This window comes from Pelodiscus sinensis, chromosome 16, assembly GCF_049634645.1.
Source record: "Pelodiscus sinensis isolate JC-2024 chromosome 16, ASM4963464v1, whole genome shotgun sequence".
In the NCBI taxonomy this organism is placed as follows: domain Eukaryota; kingdom Metazoa; phylum Chordata; order Testudines; family Trionychidae; genus Pelodiscus; species Pelodiscus sinensis.
In genome coordinates this window covers 4,876,498-4,896,489 of record NC_134726.1, presented here as the reverse complement: position 1 = coordinate 4,896,489, position 19,992 = coordinate 4,876,498, and the positions used below count along the sequence as shown (strand labels likewise).

General features: G+C 46.5%; 2 protein-coding genes across 7 annotated transcripts in view; one reads left to right on the top strand and one right to left on the bottom strand.

Annotated features, from left to right (window-relative positions):
- SNRNP25 (small nuclear ribonucleoprotein U11/U12 subunit 25) overlaps positions 1 to 14,804 on the top strand; it is a 60,638-nt gene extending 45,834 nt beyond the window's left edge. Inside the window, exon 6 of the mRNA XM_006124547.4 lies at positions 12,404 to 14,804. The gene's annotated coding sequence lies outside the window, so the exon portion shown is untranslated. The remainder of the gene's footprint in view (positions 1 to 12,403) is intronic.
- The window catches only part of RHBDF1 (rhomboid 5 homolog 1), a 103,835-nt gene that overhangs the window by 37,818 nt on the left and 46,025 nt on the right, over positions 1 to 19,992 (bottom strand). For all 6 annotated transcript variants that reach the window (XM_075899185.1, XM_075899190.1, XM_075899187.1 and 3 more), the window contains one exon: positions 5,247 to 5,388. In XM_075899185.1, coding sequence (XP_075755300.1) covers positions 5,247 to 5,366 — 120 coding nt within the window. In that variant the 5' untranslated portion in view covers positions 5,367 to 5,388. The remainder of the gene's footprint in view (positions 1 to 5,246; positions 5,389 to 19,992) is intronic.

Below are 19,992 nucleotides of genomic sequence, written 5' to 3'. Positions count from 1 at the left end.
TTTAGCTTTCACTTTTTTTTTTTTGTAGTTGCCCAGTTTGAAGTTAAACGCTACTTTGGAGGGTTTTGTTGGTATTCTCCTTCCTACAAGGATGTTAAATAGTTACTTTGTAGTCACTAGTTACTGAGCAGTTCAGCTATTTTCAACTCCTAGATTAGACCTTAAACACTTTAGGACTCATGATTTAGAATGTGTCATTTGAGGAAGTGGATTGTGCCCATGGAAGCTCAGGATACTATTTATGAATTTGTGTTAGTCTCTAAAGTGCTACAGAACCATGGCTCTTCTTTAAGTTTTCTTACTAAATCATGAATTGCCTTTCCCCTTGTATGTTCCAGATCCAACTGCTCCAAGAAACAGTCATTAACGGTGTCTAGAAATTTTACCTCCACATCCTGTCCTAAGATGACATCTAACCAGTCAATATAGGAGTAGTTAAAATCCCCCTCCCATTATTATTGAGTTTTTTATTTTTGTTGCCTGATCTCCCTTTATTGTCACCATTCTGGGCAGGTAGTCATTAATACATTCCTATTTCTATTCTCTTATTATTCAAGCATGGAGATTAGTCCACACAACTTTCTCTCAAGAAAACAGAGAAATGCTGTTTAGATGAAATTACTATAAAACCGGGGCTCTATTGGTACGGTCCACAAAGAGGAGTTATCAGTGGTTCATTGTCACACCAGGGAGTCATCTCTGGCAGTGTGCCAGAAAAGTTGTCCTGGGTCTAGTCCTATTCAGTATTTTCATTAATGACCTGCACAATAAAGTGGAGCATATGCTTATAAAATTTGCAGCTAACATCACGTTGGGAGGGGTTGCAAGAACTTTGGGAATAGAATTCAAAATGACCTTGACAAATTGGTCTGAATTCAGCAAGATGAAATTCAATAAAAATAAGTGAAAGTATTTTGCACTTAGGAGAAAGCAAATGCCAAACACAAAATGGGGAATAACTAGCTAGATGGTGGTACAGCTGAAAAGGGCCTGGCGATTATCACAGATCATCATTTGAATGAGGCCTAACAATGTGACACAAACACGACTAATACCATTCTGGAAGAAGTGAGTCCTACCCAGAAACAGACAAATTTCCCATGGGTCAGGTAAAGGCTGACACAGGCATAGGCATCCTTCATGCTGAGAGCCACAAACCAGGCCCTGTGGGGAAGGGAACGGGTAACAGATGCCAGCGTCACCATATGCAACCTGCACTGCTTGAAGGCCTACCTTGGTAACCAGGTGCCTCTTTTCCACCAGGGCCTGAAATTGCTACTGCCAGTTGGGTGGCAGCTCTACCTTGACCTCTGCTAGCCTAACATCATTCTTGAAGTTGTATTTGGGTAACAGAACCTCATTACTGGTGTTTCGAAATTGAAAGGCCACTGAGGAATAGACCTTTCTCCCCAAAAGTTTAAATGTTTGGCTACCCCGGGGCTGGAGCAGCTGCTCCATCCACCACCAAAGAGTTGGTAGGTGGGTGAGAAAAAAGAAAGTCCACCCCCCTTAGTAGGGACAAAGTAGCCCCTTTCTGCCTGTTTCTGGGTAGGGGTACAGGAGGCAGGAGTGGGCTGCACTCCCTACGCTGGCTCTAAGGAGGCTTCCTTCACCGCGAGAGCCACCCTGGACAGTCCCTAAGGCTGGAGTATGTCCAGGAGCTGGTGTTGGTCCCACACTTCCTCCAGGGCTGTGCCCAGGTCCGCTGTCCTCTTCTGCAACAAGCCCCAGCACTGCCTGTGATCATCAAGGGCGAGCACGCAGGAGGAACGAATGGCTCCTCCAGGGCAGAGGAAGTGGCAGTACCGGCTCCACCTTCTCTTCAGAGACTGATATTGCCAATAGATGTGCCACAGCAGGGCGGTGCGAAGCCCAGGATAGCAGGTACCATATGGCTCCCAGGACGCCGAGTGCGGCAAAGGGGGCAGGCCTTGAGGGATACTGGTATTGCACTGTTGATATTGGGTAATAAGCTGGAGGATGTGGCAGTCATGGAAGGGAGTCGCAGCTGCTGAACATGGGGAAGAAACTTGGCTCCAGCTCAGAAAATTCCTCCTAGTCCAAGGTGGCTTCGGTAGCAGCAGACATGACACAACAAGCAGGTCATGGTGTGGTGTCAGCCAGGGTCTCTCTGGCAGGAGCAGGGGACCACTCTGCAAGGCAAGGTGCGGGGGATCCAGGTGGTACCACTGGGTCCCTTTTGTGTTTTGCTCTACCCTTGAAGTGAGGAAGCTTAGAGTGAGGTGCAGCTGGGTTGATACAGGACATCTCAGCCACCCTGCCAGAGCTCAGGGAGGAAAGGCTGTGCTTAGAATCTGCCTGCACCAGTGACTTGCTTCTCTCCTGTCTTCGAGTGTTTCCAAATCTCATGTGTAGGCTTGTCCGGATCTGTGGATGCTGCCGGATCTGCGGAATGGGAGGTGCTGGGAGGAGCGCTGATGGCTGGTGACAGGCGCTGCACGGCCAGTTCTGTACAATGGACTAGATACTCTCTTAGCTAAAGTGCTAAGGGCTCAGAGAACAGAAGTTCTGACTCCGGCCATGTGGCAGTATGGAGGAATTGGGAAGGCATTAATCTTCACAACCTCTTACAACCTCACCTGGGAGCACAAGGAGACACACTTGTGCAGCCAATGCACACTGGGACCATCACTCCAAAAAGTGGGCTTTATTGCAGTAAGAAAAATGTAGGTTCAATATTAGTGAAAATATTCTAACTAGTAAAGCACGGGAATAGGCTTCCAAGAGAGGATTCAAAATCCTCATTATTGGAGGTTTTTAAGAACAGGGTGTACCACCAAGGGATGTTAAAATGCATTTATTTTGGTAAACATGTACCCGTCCCCCAGAGGGAGCCGGCTTTTAAGCTCCACGTGTGTACCGGTTCCTATGGAGCCGCTCCCCCCTGTATCAGAGGCAGCAGAGCAGGGGGAGGGCTGGAGGTGGCAGCTAGTGCTTGCGGGGAGCCAGCTTAAAAGCTGGTTTCCGTGCATACTGGCTCCCACCTGCGTCCCTGCACTGCTGCCTCTGTATAAGGTGGCAGCAGTGCACAAGGTGTGTGTGTGGCTGCATGTAACTGTTTACACTATCACATGCCTGATACTATCAGGCATGAGCTAGGTTTACTTGGTCCTGCCTCAGCACAGGGGGCTGGACTTGATGATGATGGCCCTGCTTCTCTATGGCCACTATTATACACAAGAAAATCATCAAATGGACTAAACTGAGAGAAAACTGTAACTGCAAACACTTAGAAAAGTACAGAGGACCATGTCTGCAAGGGAGTATTTCCCTGTGCAAAGAATCTAGGAGCCCTTTGAGAACTGGGCAGAGTAGAACAGGTACAACTGAAATGATAAACGGAGACAGCCGCATCATCACTGATGTTCATTGCTTCTCCAAATTGAGTTTCATCTGTGAATTATCATGTCCTTTTGTTAACAGGCCACCAGACAATTTTCAGTCTACAGAACAGCTTTCTTACCTAGGCCTATTTGGATAATTGTTTCTTCATGTTTTCATGAGGTGTGATAGCATAGCAAACCTTTTGGCCAGCTTTAAATGGGCAGCATCAGCTAAGTTTCCTCTTGCTTGGATTTTACAGTTTCACATAATCAAGTTTCTCTGGCAAGATTCAGTATCTGTAAATTAAGGTTGCTTATTGCACAAGTTTGGTGGATAGTGATTCATTTTAATCTTAATACTCATTCCATATTTTACTAGGGAGTTTATAGATTTTAAAACTAGAAGGCTCCATTAAGATCATTACACAGAATGTGTATTTTTCACACAAAAATTCCTACTTCCAAGCCCTTACTTCTGGTTGAGCTTGATTATACCTTTTCGGAAGCACCCAATCTTGATTTAAAGACTTCAACTGACTGATAGTTCATCAAATCCCTAGATAAACTGGACCAATGAGTACTTAGCCCTCCTGTTAAAATGTGCATCTTATTTCTAGTCTGAATTTGTGTCTGTATCTGGGTTCCAGCCATTGAGATGAGACCAATTTAATAGTAATTGCCAGGGTTATTCTTTTCTCCTTTATTTAAAGATTGGTATTAACATTTCTTTTTCTTTACTCTTCCTTGGTTCTCCGTGACTTCAGAAACACCTGTCAGGTCCACTGGAGTTAGATCATTTCTTTAATACCATAAGTTTCATCTGGACTGGCTGATCTGTATATTTTTCTTCCTTTGGGCTACGTCTACACTGCAACGCTATTTTGGGATACCTGCGTCTTAACAGCAAGCTCTCCTGCGTCTTAACAGCAAGCCCGTTATTTCGGGCTCACTACCCCAACGTCCCTGTAAACCACATTCCACATAGAGTAAGGGACATTTCGAATAGCGGGTTATTTTGAAATTTACGAAATACGCTATTTTGAAATAAAATCAAAATAAGATAAGTAATTTGATAAGCTCGAATTGCGTATCTTATTTCAAACTATGGTGCGGTGTAAATGTAGCCTAACTGTCCCATACCAGTTTACAGGCTATTCCTGCCTTACTACCTGTACCTAAACACCTTTTCACAATTTTTGTTGTTGTTGCTGAAGACAGGTTTAAAAAGAAGAGTCACTATCAGCTTTTTATGAATTGTTAGTTTCGTCCCATCCTCACTTACTAATGGAGCTGTTCCTCCCTGTCTAATATAGATGTAGCAGCGCTTTGTACTCCACTCTTGGCAGCATTTACTTATTCTGCTATTTCCCTGCCCTTAGCTTTTCCCTTCTGCCTTAAATTACTCTGAATATTCTAGCTAAGGGACCTCTCTTAGCTACTCCATCGCAGGGTCGCTCTTTTACCCTAAGGCCTGTGACTAACTCCCAAACACTGCAGTCCATTGTGTGGCTCTTCAGAGCCACTATGGTTTTGCTCGTTTCCCCTACTCCTGGCATTTTGACTTGTTAACACTCCACTTACTCTTCATCTTTTGTTTCAGGATAACCCATCTTCTGCCTCCCTTTGTCTGTTGGAAAGCACCACTCACAACACATGACTGAAATGAAGCTCTCATTTCCATCCTGACCCCTGTCACTTAATAACCACTTATTGCATCCTACCAGTCCTGTATCTAGCACACAGTCCCTCTCCAGACCATATCACGTGAACAGGCTGCCATCACAGTAGAATCCAAAGCTCTCACCGTCCAAACCCCTTCCCATTGTGTGCACAGACTGCACTGAGATCATGGTGGTTCCTTCTGGCCGCTCCCCCATCTCTGTATGTTACTCGTTCCTGTACCTGCACAAAGGTGGGCTCCTCGGGCACTGCCACAGAGACTGGCACTGGGATGTCGAGTTTGAGCCACGGTGGCTTCTTCCGCTGTAAACTGCTTGTGCTGTCCCGCCGCACTTCAGACATCTTCCCGGCTCAGTCTTCAGGCCTGCGGGAAAGAGAAGCGATCACAGAGTTTGGACGGAGTCCAGTTCATTGCAATGGCGGTCATAGGGCTGTCCCGAGGTGGGACCTGGGGCAACCCCCCTGGCACAGACTTCCTCCCCCCGCCAAGCTGTCCCAGGCAGGGCTCTCGGGCAGATGCCCGGACCCGGCCTATGGATGGGACCTCTCTGGGCATGCACTAGTGCCCAGGCAGATCCTGCCTTTTATCGCACACGCAAAGCGGCTGTGAGCAGCTAGCAAGTCAGTCAAATTCTGTCCCTGGTTAGCTACATTGCCAAGTACTGTCTGTGACTAAGCTGCTGCTGCAGTTTGCTCTGAGTATTCAACTCACCGTCCCAGCAGTGCTGGTCAGCTCTGATTAGACACACAGATCACATGGCATATTTCTGTTCCCCAGTCAGAGGCAGGGAACACCTAGAATCAGGTTTCCAGAGCGAACACGAAGTTGTTTTCCATTAGCACTCTGAGATTTCCTAAATATTCACTGTTTCCTGAAGGACTGGGAATAGATTCCCATTTATTTGGACTTGGGTCCAATCTAACCAATGGGCCCTTCCAACAAATGAAAGCCATCAGCCTCACTCTGAAAACACCTTGTGCGTTACTTAGCCAAGCCTGAGCCAAGAACTGCATTTCTGACTTTGGTAAATCCTACTTAACTATTATTGTCACCTTTTATTAAACTGTTGTATGTAAAACACAACCACATACTGATCCCAGGAAGGACGACCCCAGTGTGCACATTACCAGACAAAGCCAGGTTAAATCCAGAACAGAGTGACTGTCATATGGCCGTGGTTCTCCAAGCGTGGTCCGTGGACCATAGTGGTCCGTTACCATCTTTCAGGTGGGCCGTGGGCTCACTCCCGCATGCAGAAGGAAGCCTGCACTGGTGTGCCAGCCTAGCACACACCTTCCCCACCACCACCACGAGGATAGAGTGCCAGCGTCAGCGTCCCACTGCAGGGGGAGAGCCTCATGGGCCTCTGCCTATTGATGTTCTCCCTCGTCCTGGCCAGGCCCTTTCCCCACTGCTCCAATTGGCCAGACTCATGCCTAGATCCTCCACCCCCATTCCCCTCATGCAATCCCCTCCCTCCCGACCCCCCCCCCCCAACCTCCACTCTGCTCCTGCACCCTCCCTCCTGCCCAGACTCCCTCAGCCCACTCCGGCACCCTGTTTCCCAGCCAGGCCCCGCACCTGCACCCATTTTGTCATTATGGGTGGTTGGCTGGTGATCCACGGAAAGGTCTGTGTTAAGCGGGCTGGGCCACAGGCCAAAAAGTTTGAGAACCACTGTCATATGGAACAGTGCCAAAACAGCATTAAATAAAAATCACAGTGGTTAGTTAAATGTTTCAGTAACAAAGTGACAAATTACAACCTTGTCCACTTTACTAGAGGTCACACCCTTTTCCCCTGTCCTTTGCCTTTTGGGTTTGAGCTCTTCCGGGCAGGGACTGTGTTTGGAAAGTGCCTGGCACACAGTATGCAACAGAAATAAATCATCCTCATCAGTTTGTCCTATGTATAAATTCACAAATATACCAAGCCCTTTCTACAAATGTGTTTTCTGTCTCCCTCAGTGCCACTGGGCCGGAGAGGATGCAGACATACAATGTTGGTATAAATACAAGCCAGCAATGATTGTATTGTGGACAGTTCTGGGCACCACATTTCAGGAAAGATGATGATGACAAATTGGAGAAAGTCCAAAGAGAGCAATAAAAATGATTTCAAAAAGAGACTTGCGAGGGAAGATTGAAAAAAAATGGGTTTCTTTAGTCGGAGAAGAGAAGATTGAATAGGAACATGATAGCAGTTTTCAAGTACATAAAAGGTCGTTACAAGCAGGAAAGAGAAAAAAATCTTGTCCTTAACCTCTGAGGATAGGACAAGAAGCAAGGAATTTAAATTGCAGCAAGGGCAGCGTAGGATGAGCGTCAGGAAAAAATTCCTGTCTCTGGAAGCACTGGAATAAATTGCTTAGGGAGGTTGCAGAAGTTCCATCGTTGGGGACTCTTAAGAGCAGGCTAGACAAACACCTGTCAGGGATGGTTTCAATCAGGGGTAGGGAACCTTTTTTGGGTTGGAGGCCACTGACCCACAGGAAAAAAAAAAATCAGTCAGGGGCCACACACAAGTGACAAGCAAAAAAAATAAAAAATAACGGGGGCGGGGCTTGGGGAACTGAGCAATGCAGGGGCAGAGCTTGTGAGAAACAGTGGGCCTGTGGCAGCACAAAGGGGTCGAGCACCCACTGGCTAGAGGGAGAGTTGGCGCCTATGGTTAAAAGTGTACACACGGAATAAGGCAACAGGCCCAGATTCAGTTAGAATCATAGAAATGTAGGACAAGAAGGGATATTGACAGATCGTCTAGTCCAGTCCCTGCATTGAGATCGGCTGTTCTAGACCAGTGTTTCTCAACCAGTGGTACAAGTACCCTTGGGGGTAATCGAGAGAAGTCTGGGGGGTACGTCAACACAACTGAAATTTAAAGAAATCTGAACTTGTGTTAAGTTTTACAGCGCTTTATTATTTTTGTACTTTTTACACCCAAAAATGTCATCGCCTGCCCAGCTACGATTAAGTTGTTTAAACAAATGTGTTGCAATGGTAAAAAAAAATGTTGTCTCTCTGAAAACTGTAGGTACTGGGGGTACTTTAATTTTTTGTAAAGGGGTACTTTATAAAAAAAAAAGTTGAGAAACACTGTTCTAGACCATCCAACAGGTGTTTGTCTAACCTGTTCTTAAAACCTCCAATGAATGATGGCGATTCCGCAGCCTTCCTCTAGTAATCTGTTCACCACCCGGGCAGTCAGGACTTTTTTCCTAATGTCCAACCTAAATCTCCCTTGCTGCAACTTAAGTCCATTGCTTCTTGTCTTGTCCTCAGGGGTTAAAGAGAAAGATGTATCACCCTCCTCTTTATAACAGCCTTTTGCATGCTTGAAAATGTATGTCCCCCACTCAGTCTTCCTCATGCGAAAAAAGACTGTCATGTTTTCTAAACCTTTAATTATTTTGTTGCTCTGCTCTGGACTTTCTCCAGATTGTCCACAACTTTCCTGAAGTATGCAGCCCAGGGCTGGATGCTGTACATCAACTAAGGCCTTATCAGAGTACAATGGAAGAAACTACTTCTGGGGAGTGTGGCAAGCAAAAATGAGGTTTATGTGGGGGCAGAGGCAACAGAGTTACATTGCTGACTGCTATTTAGTTTGTGATCCGCTATAACCCCCAGATCCCTTTCTGCAGTACCACTTCCTCGGGAGTCACTGCCCATTTTGTATTTGATTGTTCCTTCCTAAGGCGTTTGTCCGTAATGAACTTTGTCTTGTTTACTTCACACCATTTCTCCAGTTGATCAAGATCATGTTGAAATCTAACCCTGCCCTCCAGAGCTCTTGGGACCCCTTCCAGCTTCGAATGGTCTGCAAACTTTAAGTGAGCTCTCTGCCACTATCCAAAACATTTATGAAGATACTGACTAGTACGAAACATAGGCAGGTCCTTCTCTGGGATAAACTAAGCAGACTGAGCTTCCTTAGTCTCTCTCAGACTTCTGGTAGCTCTTTTCTGAGCCCTTTTCAATCTGTCCACATACTTGCAATTTGCGGACACCAGAACTAAACACAGGAGCTCATACTGGACTCGCTAATGCCATATTCAGAAATAATGCCCCACTCCTACTTCCACTCAGCATTCTCCTGCTGCCACACGCTGATGTGGTCTGCGAGGCATTACAAAGCTACAGGTTCCTCTAGCTCCAGGAAAGGAAACCAGCTTGCACCAGCAACTGTATGTACTATAAGCTCCATAATGAGGCCAACCACTTGCATCGCTTCACACACCCAGCAGCACCATAAAGGCCTTGCAGGTGTTAGCTCTCAGGCCCACACCCTTCTTGCTCTCCTTGGTTTCAGAGCTGTACTAGCTCCCAGCCTGGCCAAGCAAGCAGGCAGGGAGGCTGTAGATTAATAGTGGGTACCAAGGTTCAGAGCTAGCCAAGGGCATCAGAGCATGAGTCAGAATAAGAAATGGGAAAGGAAATTACCAGACAGCCCTCTGCATTATAGCCTAACATGAAACAGGCTGACAAATTCCCCGCCGCTGACGAAAGGCATGTCTACACTTGCCGTTTAAAGCACAAAAGGTCCCTTTTTTGTGCAGAAACTAGGGGTGCATTTACATTTACCAATGACGTTTTGGGGTGAAACTCAGAAGTTTCACTGCAAAAAGAAAGCCACCTCCATGAGCAGCGTGCCGCTCCCAGGGATGCTTTGCAGGGATGTGCAAGTGAAGACATGTTCTTGTTGTATGCAGAGCTTCTCACCTCTGCAGGATATCGCACAGTGCCTAGGTGACCCCTCTAGCCAGCACCTCTGCTGCTCCCGTGTCTGGTAAACAGATGTCTGCCTTATCTCACTTATCTGGCCAAATGACAATTAGGAGTGTAAATAACCATTAGAAGTTATACGGATAAAATTATACCATTTAACCACTGGCGGGCTGAGTTGGAGCAGCTGGGGTCTTGCCCCACAGTCCAGAGCCACCAGGACCCTACTGGCCTGACCATCTGACTCCCACCTGCCCCACTTCAGCAGAGCTGGGGTCACACCTGGCTGCCAGGTCACCCCAGCACAGCTGGGATCCTGCCAGCCCACTTGTCCTGGCCCCACATGGGTGCTCTGGCACAGCCAGGGCCTCACCTGCCTGAGCTGCTCTGGCATGGCTAGGGCCCCAAGACAGGCACGACCCTGCCTGCTGCCCCGGTGCAGCTGGCTGGACTCAGCCAGAGGTGCTCCAGCTTGGCACAGATGGCTGTACTAGTTGGCATCTCTTATCCTGCTTTCCTAATGGGAGGGCTAGCTCCATCCCTAGGGCAGCCTGCGTTGGCTATCCTGTCGCTCCCAGGGTGGGCGGAGGGGAGGTGGGACTCAAAGCCACCAGCCTGTGCTCCCCAGGACAATGCCTATCCTCTAAGCCACTCCAGAACTCACCTCTCTACCTTCAGGACATCCCTTACCCTGCTTTCCTAACGTGGGAGCCAGCTCCGTCGCCGGGACACCCTGTTTAAGGTTACCCAGCCTAATACTTACCGGGTAACCAGTTAACCTTTTACATCCCTAGTGACAATGCCTGCTCCACCGAGCAAATGATCACCTGCTTGCAGAAATGCTGAGCTACTGGATCTGACCAGTGTTTGGGGAGCAAGGGCTGTACGGGGATGCCCTTCGATCACCCACCCACCCTTCCCACGAGAGCTGCACTGTGGCATAGCTGCCCTCAGGGCGCTTTTGCTGGAGATGGAAGTGCTGCAAATGTAAATACTTAAGGTATCACAGGACTCCTCCTTTCTCTAACCTGTTCCCTATCACTAGCGAAACTGACAGCACAAAACACTGTGCAAGTACAGACATAGGTTAAGACTTGGGAACACGGCAGGTTTTCCCAAGCTATTGAATTTGAAATACTCTTTGTGCAGTTCAGAGGTGAACAGTATTTGTCAAACGAGTCTGACCAAAAGGCCAAAAGTTCCCTGAAACATTCTCAACACGTGGCCACTGCAGTGTGCGGAGCTATGGGTCTGGGTCTGCCCCAAAGGTCTTAACACAAATAGCCTCACGTACCAAAACACACCACCAGTGTTTATGGGAGATTCAGCACCACATGCCTCAAAAGCTAAACTGATAACCTCCCAAGCAACTCTCTGCTCTCAGCTGCATTTTCACTAAATGCAAAAGAATTCTAACCCAATGTCATCTGGAAACCCTGTTTGTTCTGTATGGATCCTGCTGTTAGCTCCAGCAAAGCCTACAGGACCAGTGGGGACTGACTTAACAGCCCAAGTGCCTAAGATACTAGGAACTGATCAAAATCAGCACATGGCCCAAACAAGTCCTCAGGTCAAGCTTGCGTAAGAGTTTACACAACAATCCTACAATCTGGGCTATGCTTAGTCATATGTGCAAAGTCCAATCCACACCCAGCTGGCTACTCAACTGGGAGGTGGAGCATGGTTCTGCCGGCACCTTCTCTCTCATATTTTACACCCACCACTAACTCCTCATGAGTCACCATGTGCTGCAAGCAGGGCAGCTTCATTACTTTGGAAGCATCTGCTCAAGAATAAAGCTTCTTGTGCTTCTCTCCCATAAAAACCCATTGAAGGAATATCTAACGGGAAAGCAGGCATTTGTTTATTTGCAAAAGAAAGAGAAAGGAAGCCAGGACATTTAGAACAAGGTGGTGAACACAACAGAGAAAGAGAAATGGCTCCCAATAGCCCGTCTCACTGGATTTCCAGGGAGGTAACGCATAAATGCAGGCGGGTGAGCTAGACCTGGGATGGGAGAACTCTGTAAAATCTAAGTCCAGAAGGAACCATTTTGATCATCTTGTCTGATCTCCTGCATAGCAAAGACCAGGGAATTTGAATTTCACTCACTGATTCTTACATCCAAGCCCATATCTTGTGGTTGAGCTATAATGTAGCTTTTACAAAAAGACAGCCAACTTTGGTGTAAAGATTTCTAATCAGAGGGGACAAATTCCTAGCACACTTTTTAAATGAGGAAAGACACGTTGGGCACCCAGTCAGAGGGCAGATAACTGGAAAGATTCGGAGAGCAGCAACCAGCTCTTTGGAGGAGATTTTGGTACAAGCAGAAGAATTTTGTTTCACTTCTGATGAGAAGGCAGATGAGACTCAGGTTTTACCTCAGTAATTTTTTATGTGACTGGTGTGTGGGCTACATTTAGTTGTCATGGCCATTTGTGAAGAGAAGGTCCTACCCTCACTTATTTTATATCTGCTTCCCAGTTTTGAAGGACTGGCCAGAAGAAGTTACAAGTCCAGCTTCAGAGCACGCTGGAAGGTTCTTTTCTCGGAGCTGCAGATGCAAAGGGTACCACGAGTGAGCTCCCTCTTGCTAATAGGATGGAGCTCAATGGAGCCTCTCTTAAATCTTTTTGTTTTGTTTTTTCCAGAGGGCAGCAAGGCATCAAGTCCTTCTGGGCTGTGCTCCTCTCATCGTAAGCCTGGTTTTGCATCATCCAGACAGGTCTTCACCAGGAACAACCATGGATGTGATGTAGGTTTTTAGCTCTACTCCAGAAAATGGCAGGAGGAAGAGGCTTTGGCCCTTTGCACTGCCCTACCCCTCGCCATGCCAGATCAGCACTGGCCAGCAAATGTGTCACATATAGGTTCACACTCTAACACCAAGAGGAACACAGGAACTGCCCCACTGCTCTCCCTTGGCTTTGCCAAGCTCCTGTAACAGACACACTGCCGTTTGAATCATGCACTCCCAAAGACTTCCCTTTGGAAAATGTTTTCTCCAAACAGGCTTCCTGAATTGCTGCAGATAAAAATCCTGGTAACTGCTGAGGTTAGCTGTGTGCCAAACGATCACATTTACTTTACACTGACTTGTAGAAGAGACAGCTCCGGGTTCCCAAGTGCCAGAAGTTGTGCGTGCACCAGTGCCATTGGTGAGCAGTGCGTGCGTGCACACTAGGGATGTTAATTATCAGTTACCGGTAACTGAATAGTCAATTAACCTCATAAATTCCTATCGGTTATTCGACTATTCCCTGAGGGATGAGGCCGGCAGATATTGCGCTCTGGTCTCACTCCCAAGGAGCCCCCTGCCATGCAGCACTGCTGCCTCTGTATCAGAGGCAGCAGCAGCATGGTATGCCAGGCAGAAGCTGGTCCACGACGGGAGTTGGTTGAAAAAACAGCTCCCCTCACAGACTGGCTGCCTATTGCCCTCTGCTGCTGCCTCTGATATAGAGGCAGCAGCATGGGGTGGCAGCAGTCCCTGTATTGGAGGAGGGTCTGGGCTCCTAGCCCTGATCCAGGCTGCCTGCCCGCCCAGCTCCTAACACATTTTAAATGCAGAGCCACAGCAGGGTAGGTCCCAGACCCGTCACAAGCCAGGACTGAGCCAGTCTGCTAGCCAACCCACGACCAAAAAAGGTTCCCCAGCCCTGCTCTAAGGTGCCACAGAACTACTCATAGTTTTAAAATGCTGCAAGTTTGTTGAGCACTGAGTTTGTCATTCAGGGAGAATGCTCGCTGGGGGGGAACAAGAGCCTTCAAATGCCTCCTGAACAGACTCTGCTTACATTAGCAATGTCCACAGGCATGCAGTCCCCATGATCCGTAATAAAGTACTCGAAAGAAGCTGTATCAATGCACGTATTAATAAGTTACAATGGTAATGGAATACCATCTGTTCCAAGGGAGGATGTCAAACAGCATCTATGACCTTTCACGAACTTTAAATCAGCAAGAGCAGACAACTTGCGCTCAAGACTTTTAAAAGAAATGGCCACAGAGCTCTCGGCCATTAGTGCTGACTTTTAACACATCTTGGACACTGGGGGAGTTACAGAGGACTGCAAGAAAGTTCATATTTAATAGGGGTAAGTGGGATGAGCGGGGTAGCTATGGGCTGGTTAGCCTGACACTGTGGGCAACATCATGTCATTGCTGATACAGGACATAAATCTGTGAAGAACTGTTGCATAATTAAAGCCAATCATATTCCTTTTATGGAAGCAAGAGCTTGTCACTCAAACTTGATATTTTTTTATATAGTTTTGGTAATTGACTATGGCAATTGTGTCAACAGACTTCTGTAAAGGACTTCACTTTCCATGTGCCCCACAATATATAAGCACGATACCAAATCAATGATGCACATTAAATAGCCTAATTAAAACCTGGCTACTGGATAGACTGTTAATGAGGAATGACAAAGTAAGAGGTGCTGCTAGTGGGATCTGACTGTGATTGGTTCTTGGCCCAATATTACTCAATATCTTTATCAATGATATAGAAGAATTGGCTTTATATACCCTTGGTGGTACAATTTGCAAGAGGGCATAAAAACGGGTGGAGTGGTAATATTGATAAGGACAACTCACAGAGTGAATAAACTGGATCACTTAGTAAACTCACTGCAATTAATCAATACACACTTTAATATAGACAAATACAAGCTTGTACACCCATGAACAAAAAATATAGGCTGTGCTTGGGTGGGGGAGACTATATCCTGTAAAACAATGAAGGGTTCATGAAGATGAGATCATGAGACATGAACATGAGGACCAGCGTGATGCTGTGGCCAGAAGGGCTAATTCAATCTTTGGACATATAAAGAGGGGAATATAAAGAAAGAATAAGGCAGCGTTACACCCGGAAACAGTATTAGTATTAATGTGATTTCTCCTTTTCATATGTGTTCATTTTTTTAATTGTATCCTTTGGTATATATGGTTGTGACTATTTTCTTCCACTATTTGATCTGAGGAAGTGGGTCTGGCCCACGAAAGCTCATCATCTAATAAACCATCTTGTTAGTCTTTAAAGTGCTACATTGTCCTGCATTTTGCTTCAGCTACCCCAGACTAACACGGCTACATTTCTATCAGTATTAGTAAGGACACTGATGGAGACTGAGTCAAGCTCTAGTGCCTACACTTTGAAAAGGATGTTGAAACAAATTGGAAATGGCTCAGAACAAATATACAAGAATGAGCCAAGATCGAACAAGCCCCTATTGCAGTGAGAGATCAAGGGAACTCAACTGACAATTAAGAAGTGAATTAGTTACAGTTTCTGAGTATCTAAAGGGGGAGAAGATTACCAAGACTGAAGTCCCAGACACTTGGCATCAGTGACACCCCCTCCTGATCTATGATTATCCAAGGCCAGGGAGAGAAGCGTAGCAGATTCACTCTGTGAATTGAACTGGCTGATTTAAACCCAAACCTTGCCCATCACCAAAGGTACAATGCTGTGAGAGGTTCAGAAGCCTTGGCTCCCACTGAAATCGCTAAGATTTGAGGGTATGGCTACAGAATGTGCGTGTGTGCAGGTGGGGAAAATCAGCTCTTATTCTAAACCAATAAAGGCAAATCCATTGCAAATATCTCCCCGCCTAAAAATATTGTACTTTGTGAATGTCCCCCGCACACTTTTGTCATTTCTCTTCTATTAGACTGGATGGGGAACTAAGTGATTCCACCCCAATTACAGAAGGGAGCTTGAGAAGGCTGTCTCTTTCAACCCCTTTTCTATCTATAAAGTTGTTTTACCATTAAAGGGGGATTCAGTATTTTCTAAATAAAATAATGAATCACCCAGTGTCTGTCATCATATGCAGACGATAAGGTTTTATTTTCACAACCACCTTTGGTTTTGAAGAGTTTTTATTAAGAACATGGATTAATACAAGCAATGGGAGGACCTCTCGATAAATTATTCCTAGAGTAACTGTGTTTAGTTGGAGATGGAGGTTACATAAATGGAGAATCAATAGGCAAAACAGCTCTTCCCCCTACCTGGGTATATGATTTGTGGATATTCAAGTAATAAAAGAGAAGGCCTCAAATTCAGGGCAAGTTGTGTAATGTTTTAATCTGGATTCACCGAGACAACTTAATTGCACCAGCCCTTAAGAGCGTTCGAGGATAAGCTGTGAGCTCAAATTTTTTGCGGTGCAAAACTATGGGGGTGGAATAATCCCACAGAACTGGAGAGGAATCAAAACAAATTTCTTAGAAAGAATCCCCAAGTAATATCCCAATGACTCTACTTAGACCTGAGGCAGGAAGGAATATTCCGTCAAAAGTGCAATGTTGTAATATTACATTTTTGGCTTACACCCACAGCCTTTGCCAAGGCAATGCTTAGAGGAACAGCTCAGGACTTTCTCATGTAAGTTTCCTTAGTTGAGCATGTGCAAAATTCTTTGCATTTTTTAGGTTTCTCAGAATTGAAAATGATTACACTTAAGTTTCAAAATGTGAAATCCCTCTTCAAGTTGTGACTAGAGGCTATTAAAAAACTTGAAATAGCAGTTGTTCCGATTTCAAATGCGTCACGTAGGTTTTCCCTTTTTAAAAAGACTCACGTATGCCAGATATTTACATAGTCAGGAGGGCCTTTGCAGCTTTGCATTTCCAATCCATGCATGCAGACAGTCTACTTGGAGGGCCAATATAATGGCACTGAGAAATGTAAATGCCTCTGTCTATGCAAGTGAGGGTAGGTGGGATATTTATTTCATTACTTATTACACTGTAATTTGTATTGCCTTTTAAAGTCAAACTGCCTTTCCACAGTTTTGTCCCAGATGCATTTATCTATCATCTCTTAGAAAACAGAATATCTTTTAGGAACCGAGAGTCATTACTCTATCTGCATAGTCAGTCACTACAAATAAGGAAAAGGCCAGGAGCCGGGTGATCAGGTACAGATCAATGGTGTATTTCCTTTTTAATCTGTTTATACACATTTTAACATTTTGGATTTAGTTTCAGTTTCATGGTAGTACTTTGTTTTCTGTGAACTGGTCCACAACTAAATTGTTATGAACAACTTTCTACTGCTATTTCTTCACTTTCCTTCTTGCAGTATCAAACTGTTCAGGGTCATGCCCACCAGGCCCCCCTCCCCCCCCCACACACACCCAAGGCCCAGAGCAGGGCTTCAACTATGGGGGGGGGGGGGGGGGAGGGCAGGACAGGGCCTTGGGAGTGGAGTTCTGGGCACAGGGCCAGAACCCCAGGCAGATGGCCAGGGTCAGAAGCAGAAATTGGTGGGAGTCCCCCTTTCTGTCCCCAGTGGGGGTTGGTCTGGGCCCCAGTCAGCCCTCCCCAATCATTCCTCTGAGCCCTCCCTTGGCAGAGGGGGGCCACACCCAAGAATTTGGGGACTCCTGCAGAAGAAGCTCTTTGCAGAAGACACTGCATCTTCATGTGCCTTCACCCAGAATCCTCACTGAGGCATGTATGTGCAACTGTGCTACAAACATTCGGTAACATAAGCCTTGTGCATTATTCGTTCTGACTTCATAACTTGTGTCGTCCTCTGCTTAGCCACTTCTGCATGAATGCCTTATGGAACATACAGCCCAGTGTTAGAGAAAGTGAAACACTTTGTTATGCTGCTGACTAATACACTATGCGGAGAAACACATTAACATTCACAATCTGCCTCATTCTCCGAAAAAAAGGAAGCCACTGGCCAAAATTTGCAAAAAACGTAGCAACAACTAGGCACGCTTATGCTCAGTTTGCTGAAACGAGTGTTCCTCTTCCGCACGTTGCTCTCAGTATATGCATTCATGGGCAGTTTTTCTAGTATTTTGCTCTCTTGGCAGTGACCAGATGTGATCATTTCCAAATATCATCGGCAATTATAGGTGGAGCACGGAGGGATGCTTATAATTAAAGCTGCCAAGCTCCCCTTTCTGAGCCTCTACTTGAAGTAGTTGTTTATAACTTTTACAAACTAACCTTTCAGAAGACACTTTCATGACTCATGGGATCCCAGGCTCTGAGACTAGCCACAATCTCCCATCACCAGGGTTCCCTTGCAAGCTCCAGGCAGGGCTGAGCTGCTGGTGCTTGGCTCCGTCACTAGTGCCAGACCTTTCCTGCTCGGAGAATGGGACTCTCTCTCATGAGTAATTATTCTGCAGAAAGATGTCAACATTTCCTGGGTTGGGGCAAATGCTCCCTTATTCCAAACTGGCCAGAAACATCCGTCAGGCATTGTGAGCCCAACAATGTTTTATTGTGTGCCCTGCACTGCACATGGAAACACCCCAGCCTTTGCATTGTCAGCCGGAGCTGGCCCACCCAGGGACTGAAGAATACAGCTGGTCTGTCCCATCACTTTGGAGAGAGAATCCTTTCGGGGCATGCTGGGGTGCACTCCCCAGGGAAGAGACAGCAGCACAGCCTGGTCAGCAGACTGCAGCACTTTGGAGAGCTGGACAGCTGGAGGCTAAGGCCATGTCTAGACGCCTGAGATTGATCTTCCAGCATTTGATTTAACAGGTCTAGTAAGGACCTGCTAAATCAAACGCGGAGGATGCTCCCAGTCAGCACCAATACTCCTCGATTACCAAGGAGTACAAGAAGCCAATGGGAGCGTTTGCTCACATCAGCCTCCAGTTGCGGAGATGGTGCCAAGCTCAGCTTAAGGTATGTCAACTCCAGCTACATTATTTACCTCAAGCCGACTTTCCAGGTCTAGTATTGACCAGGCCTATGTGATAAGCAAAGGTAGCTGCTCACATCAGCCTCTCTCCCAGTGATGAAGGTCACAGAGGGAACTTTGCTGCCCTTTGCATGGCTTCTTCTTTATTAAAGGCAAACATGCATTGCTAGTCCCAAGCATTCAAAAATCATGAGTCAGGCCTCCAATTTTTTTTTCTTTTAAAAAATACATAGTGAACTTGTTGTATTTTCCTTCTGACACGAGAACATGTAGGGTCCACGTTTTCAAGCTGTATTACAGGGATTGTGAACACCTGCCTCTGGTCATGCCACCAAACAGCTCTGTAAAGATTCTGGCAAAAGATCTGTTTTCAGAAATCCACGCACACAACCCGAACACACAGTTACCACAACCCTGCACACACGTAGAGAATGTTTTGTGGCATCCACTCAGCTGGTCAACTGCAAATGCAGTCATGGAAATGATGTGCACAAATTCTGCACGTGAACTTTGAGACACACAGTAAGATGCTTTAAGAACTCCTCAGCAAAAGTGAAGCAGCCGTTGGGGAAAACATAAAACCGAAACCTGTCGTATCAGTGACACAGCCAAACAGGGGGTGGCAGTTAGCGAGTTAAATCGTAGAGTAGATGGTTACGTTCAGACAGCCTCAGGCAAAGGCCACTTCTAGAGAAGTCTCAGGAATTAAACATGATGCAAACCTCACAGCAGCATTTCTAAACCAATCTTATCCTCTGCTGGATACCAGTTTAATGGAAAAGCACTTCTTCCCTTTAAAGTCTACAGGTTATTGCAATAATTTCCATAGACCCCTATCCATTTCATCACCATTACACTCCATATGTCTCTTCCAGAGCCAAATGGCCTACTTTGCTCAGCCAACCATGGTGTCATATCCAATGCTCCTTCTAATTTTTCCCACCCCAGGCAGAACCAATTGTGTTATGTGCACCAATATGGAGGCAACGTGTGACACATCCCCTTCATATTGGTGCACATAATGTATTTGACAGGGGTGGAGCCAAAGGGCTCTGAATGCGGGATGAGGCTCAGGCAGGAGGCAGAGGGTTGGGGCACAACGGCATGGGGGCTCTGGCTGGAGGTGCAGCTTCTGGGGTGGGGCTGGGTTGAGGAGAGGGGTTAAAGGAGGGTACTCCGGGGCTACTTGTAAGGAGAGAAGACTCCCCCCAGCTCCACATAGGCCGAGGGGGCACCCCCTCCCCCGCCATGGTAGCTCTGGGGTGGAGAAGCAGGATAGGTGCCTCTTTTCCCGCAGGTCAGGGTTCAAGCTGAGGGAAAGGTACTCAAGCCACAGCAGGTTCGGGCTGTCGCTGGCTTCAGGCTGTCCCTCCCCCCACCCAGCAACACCACATTAGAGGCCAGTCTAGGTTGGGACTGGGAGTGGGCAGCCCACCCCTAGGTGCAGCAAGTCCCTGCATGGGTTCCTTAAGCATCAGAGGGGTGTTAAATATGAAGCTGTGTCACAGCACAGCTGACTGGGAACTTAGGTCATATCCTGTTACTGTGT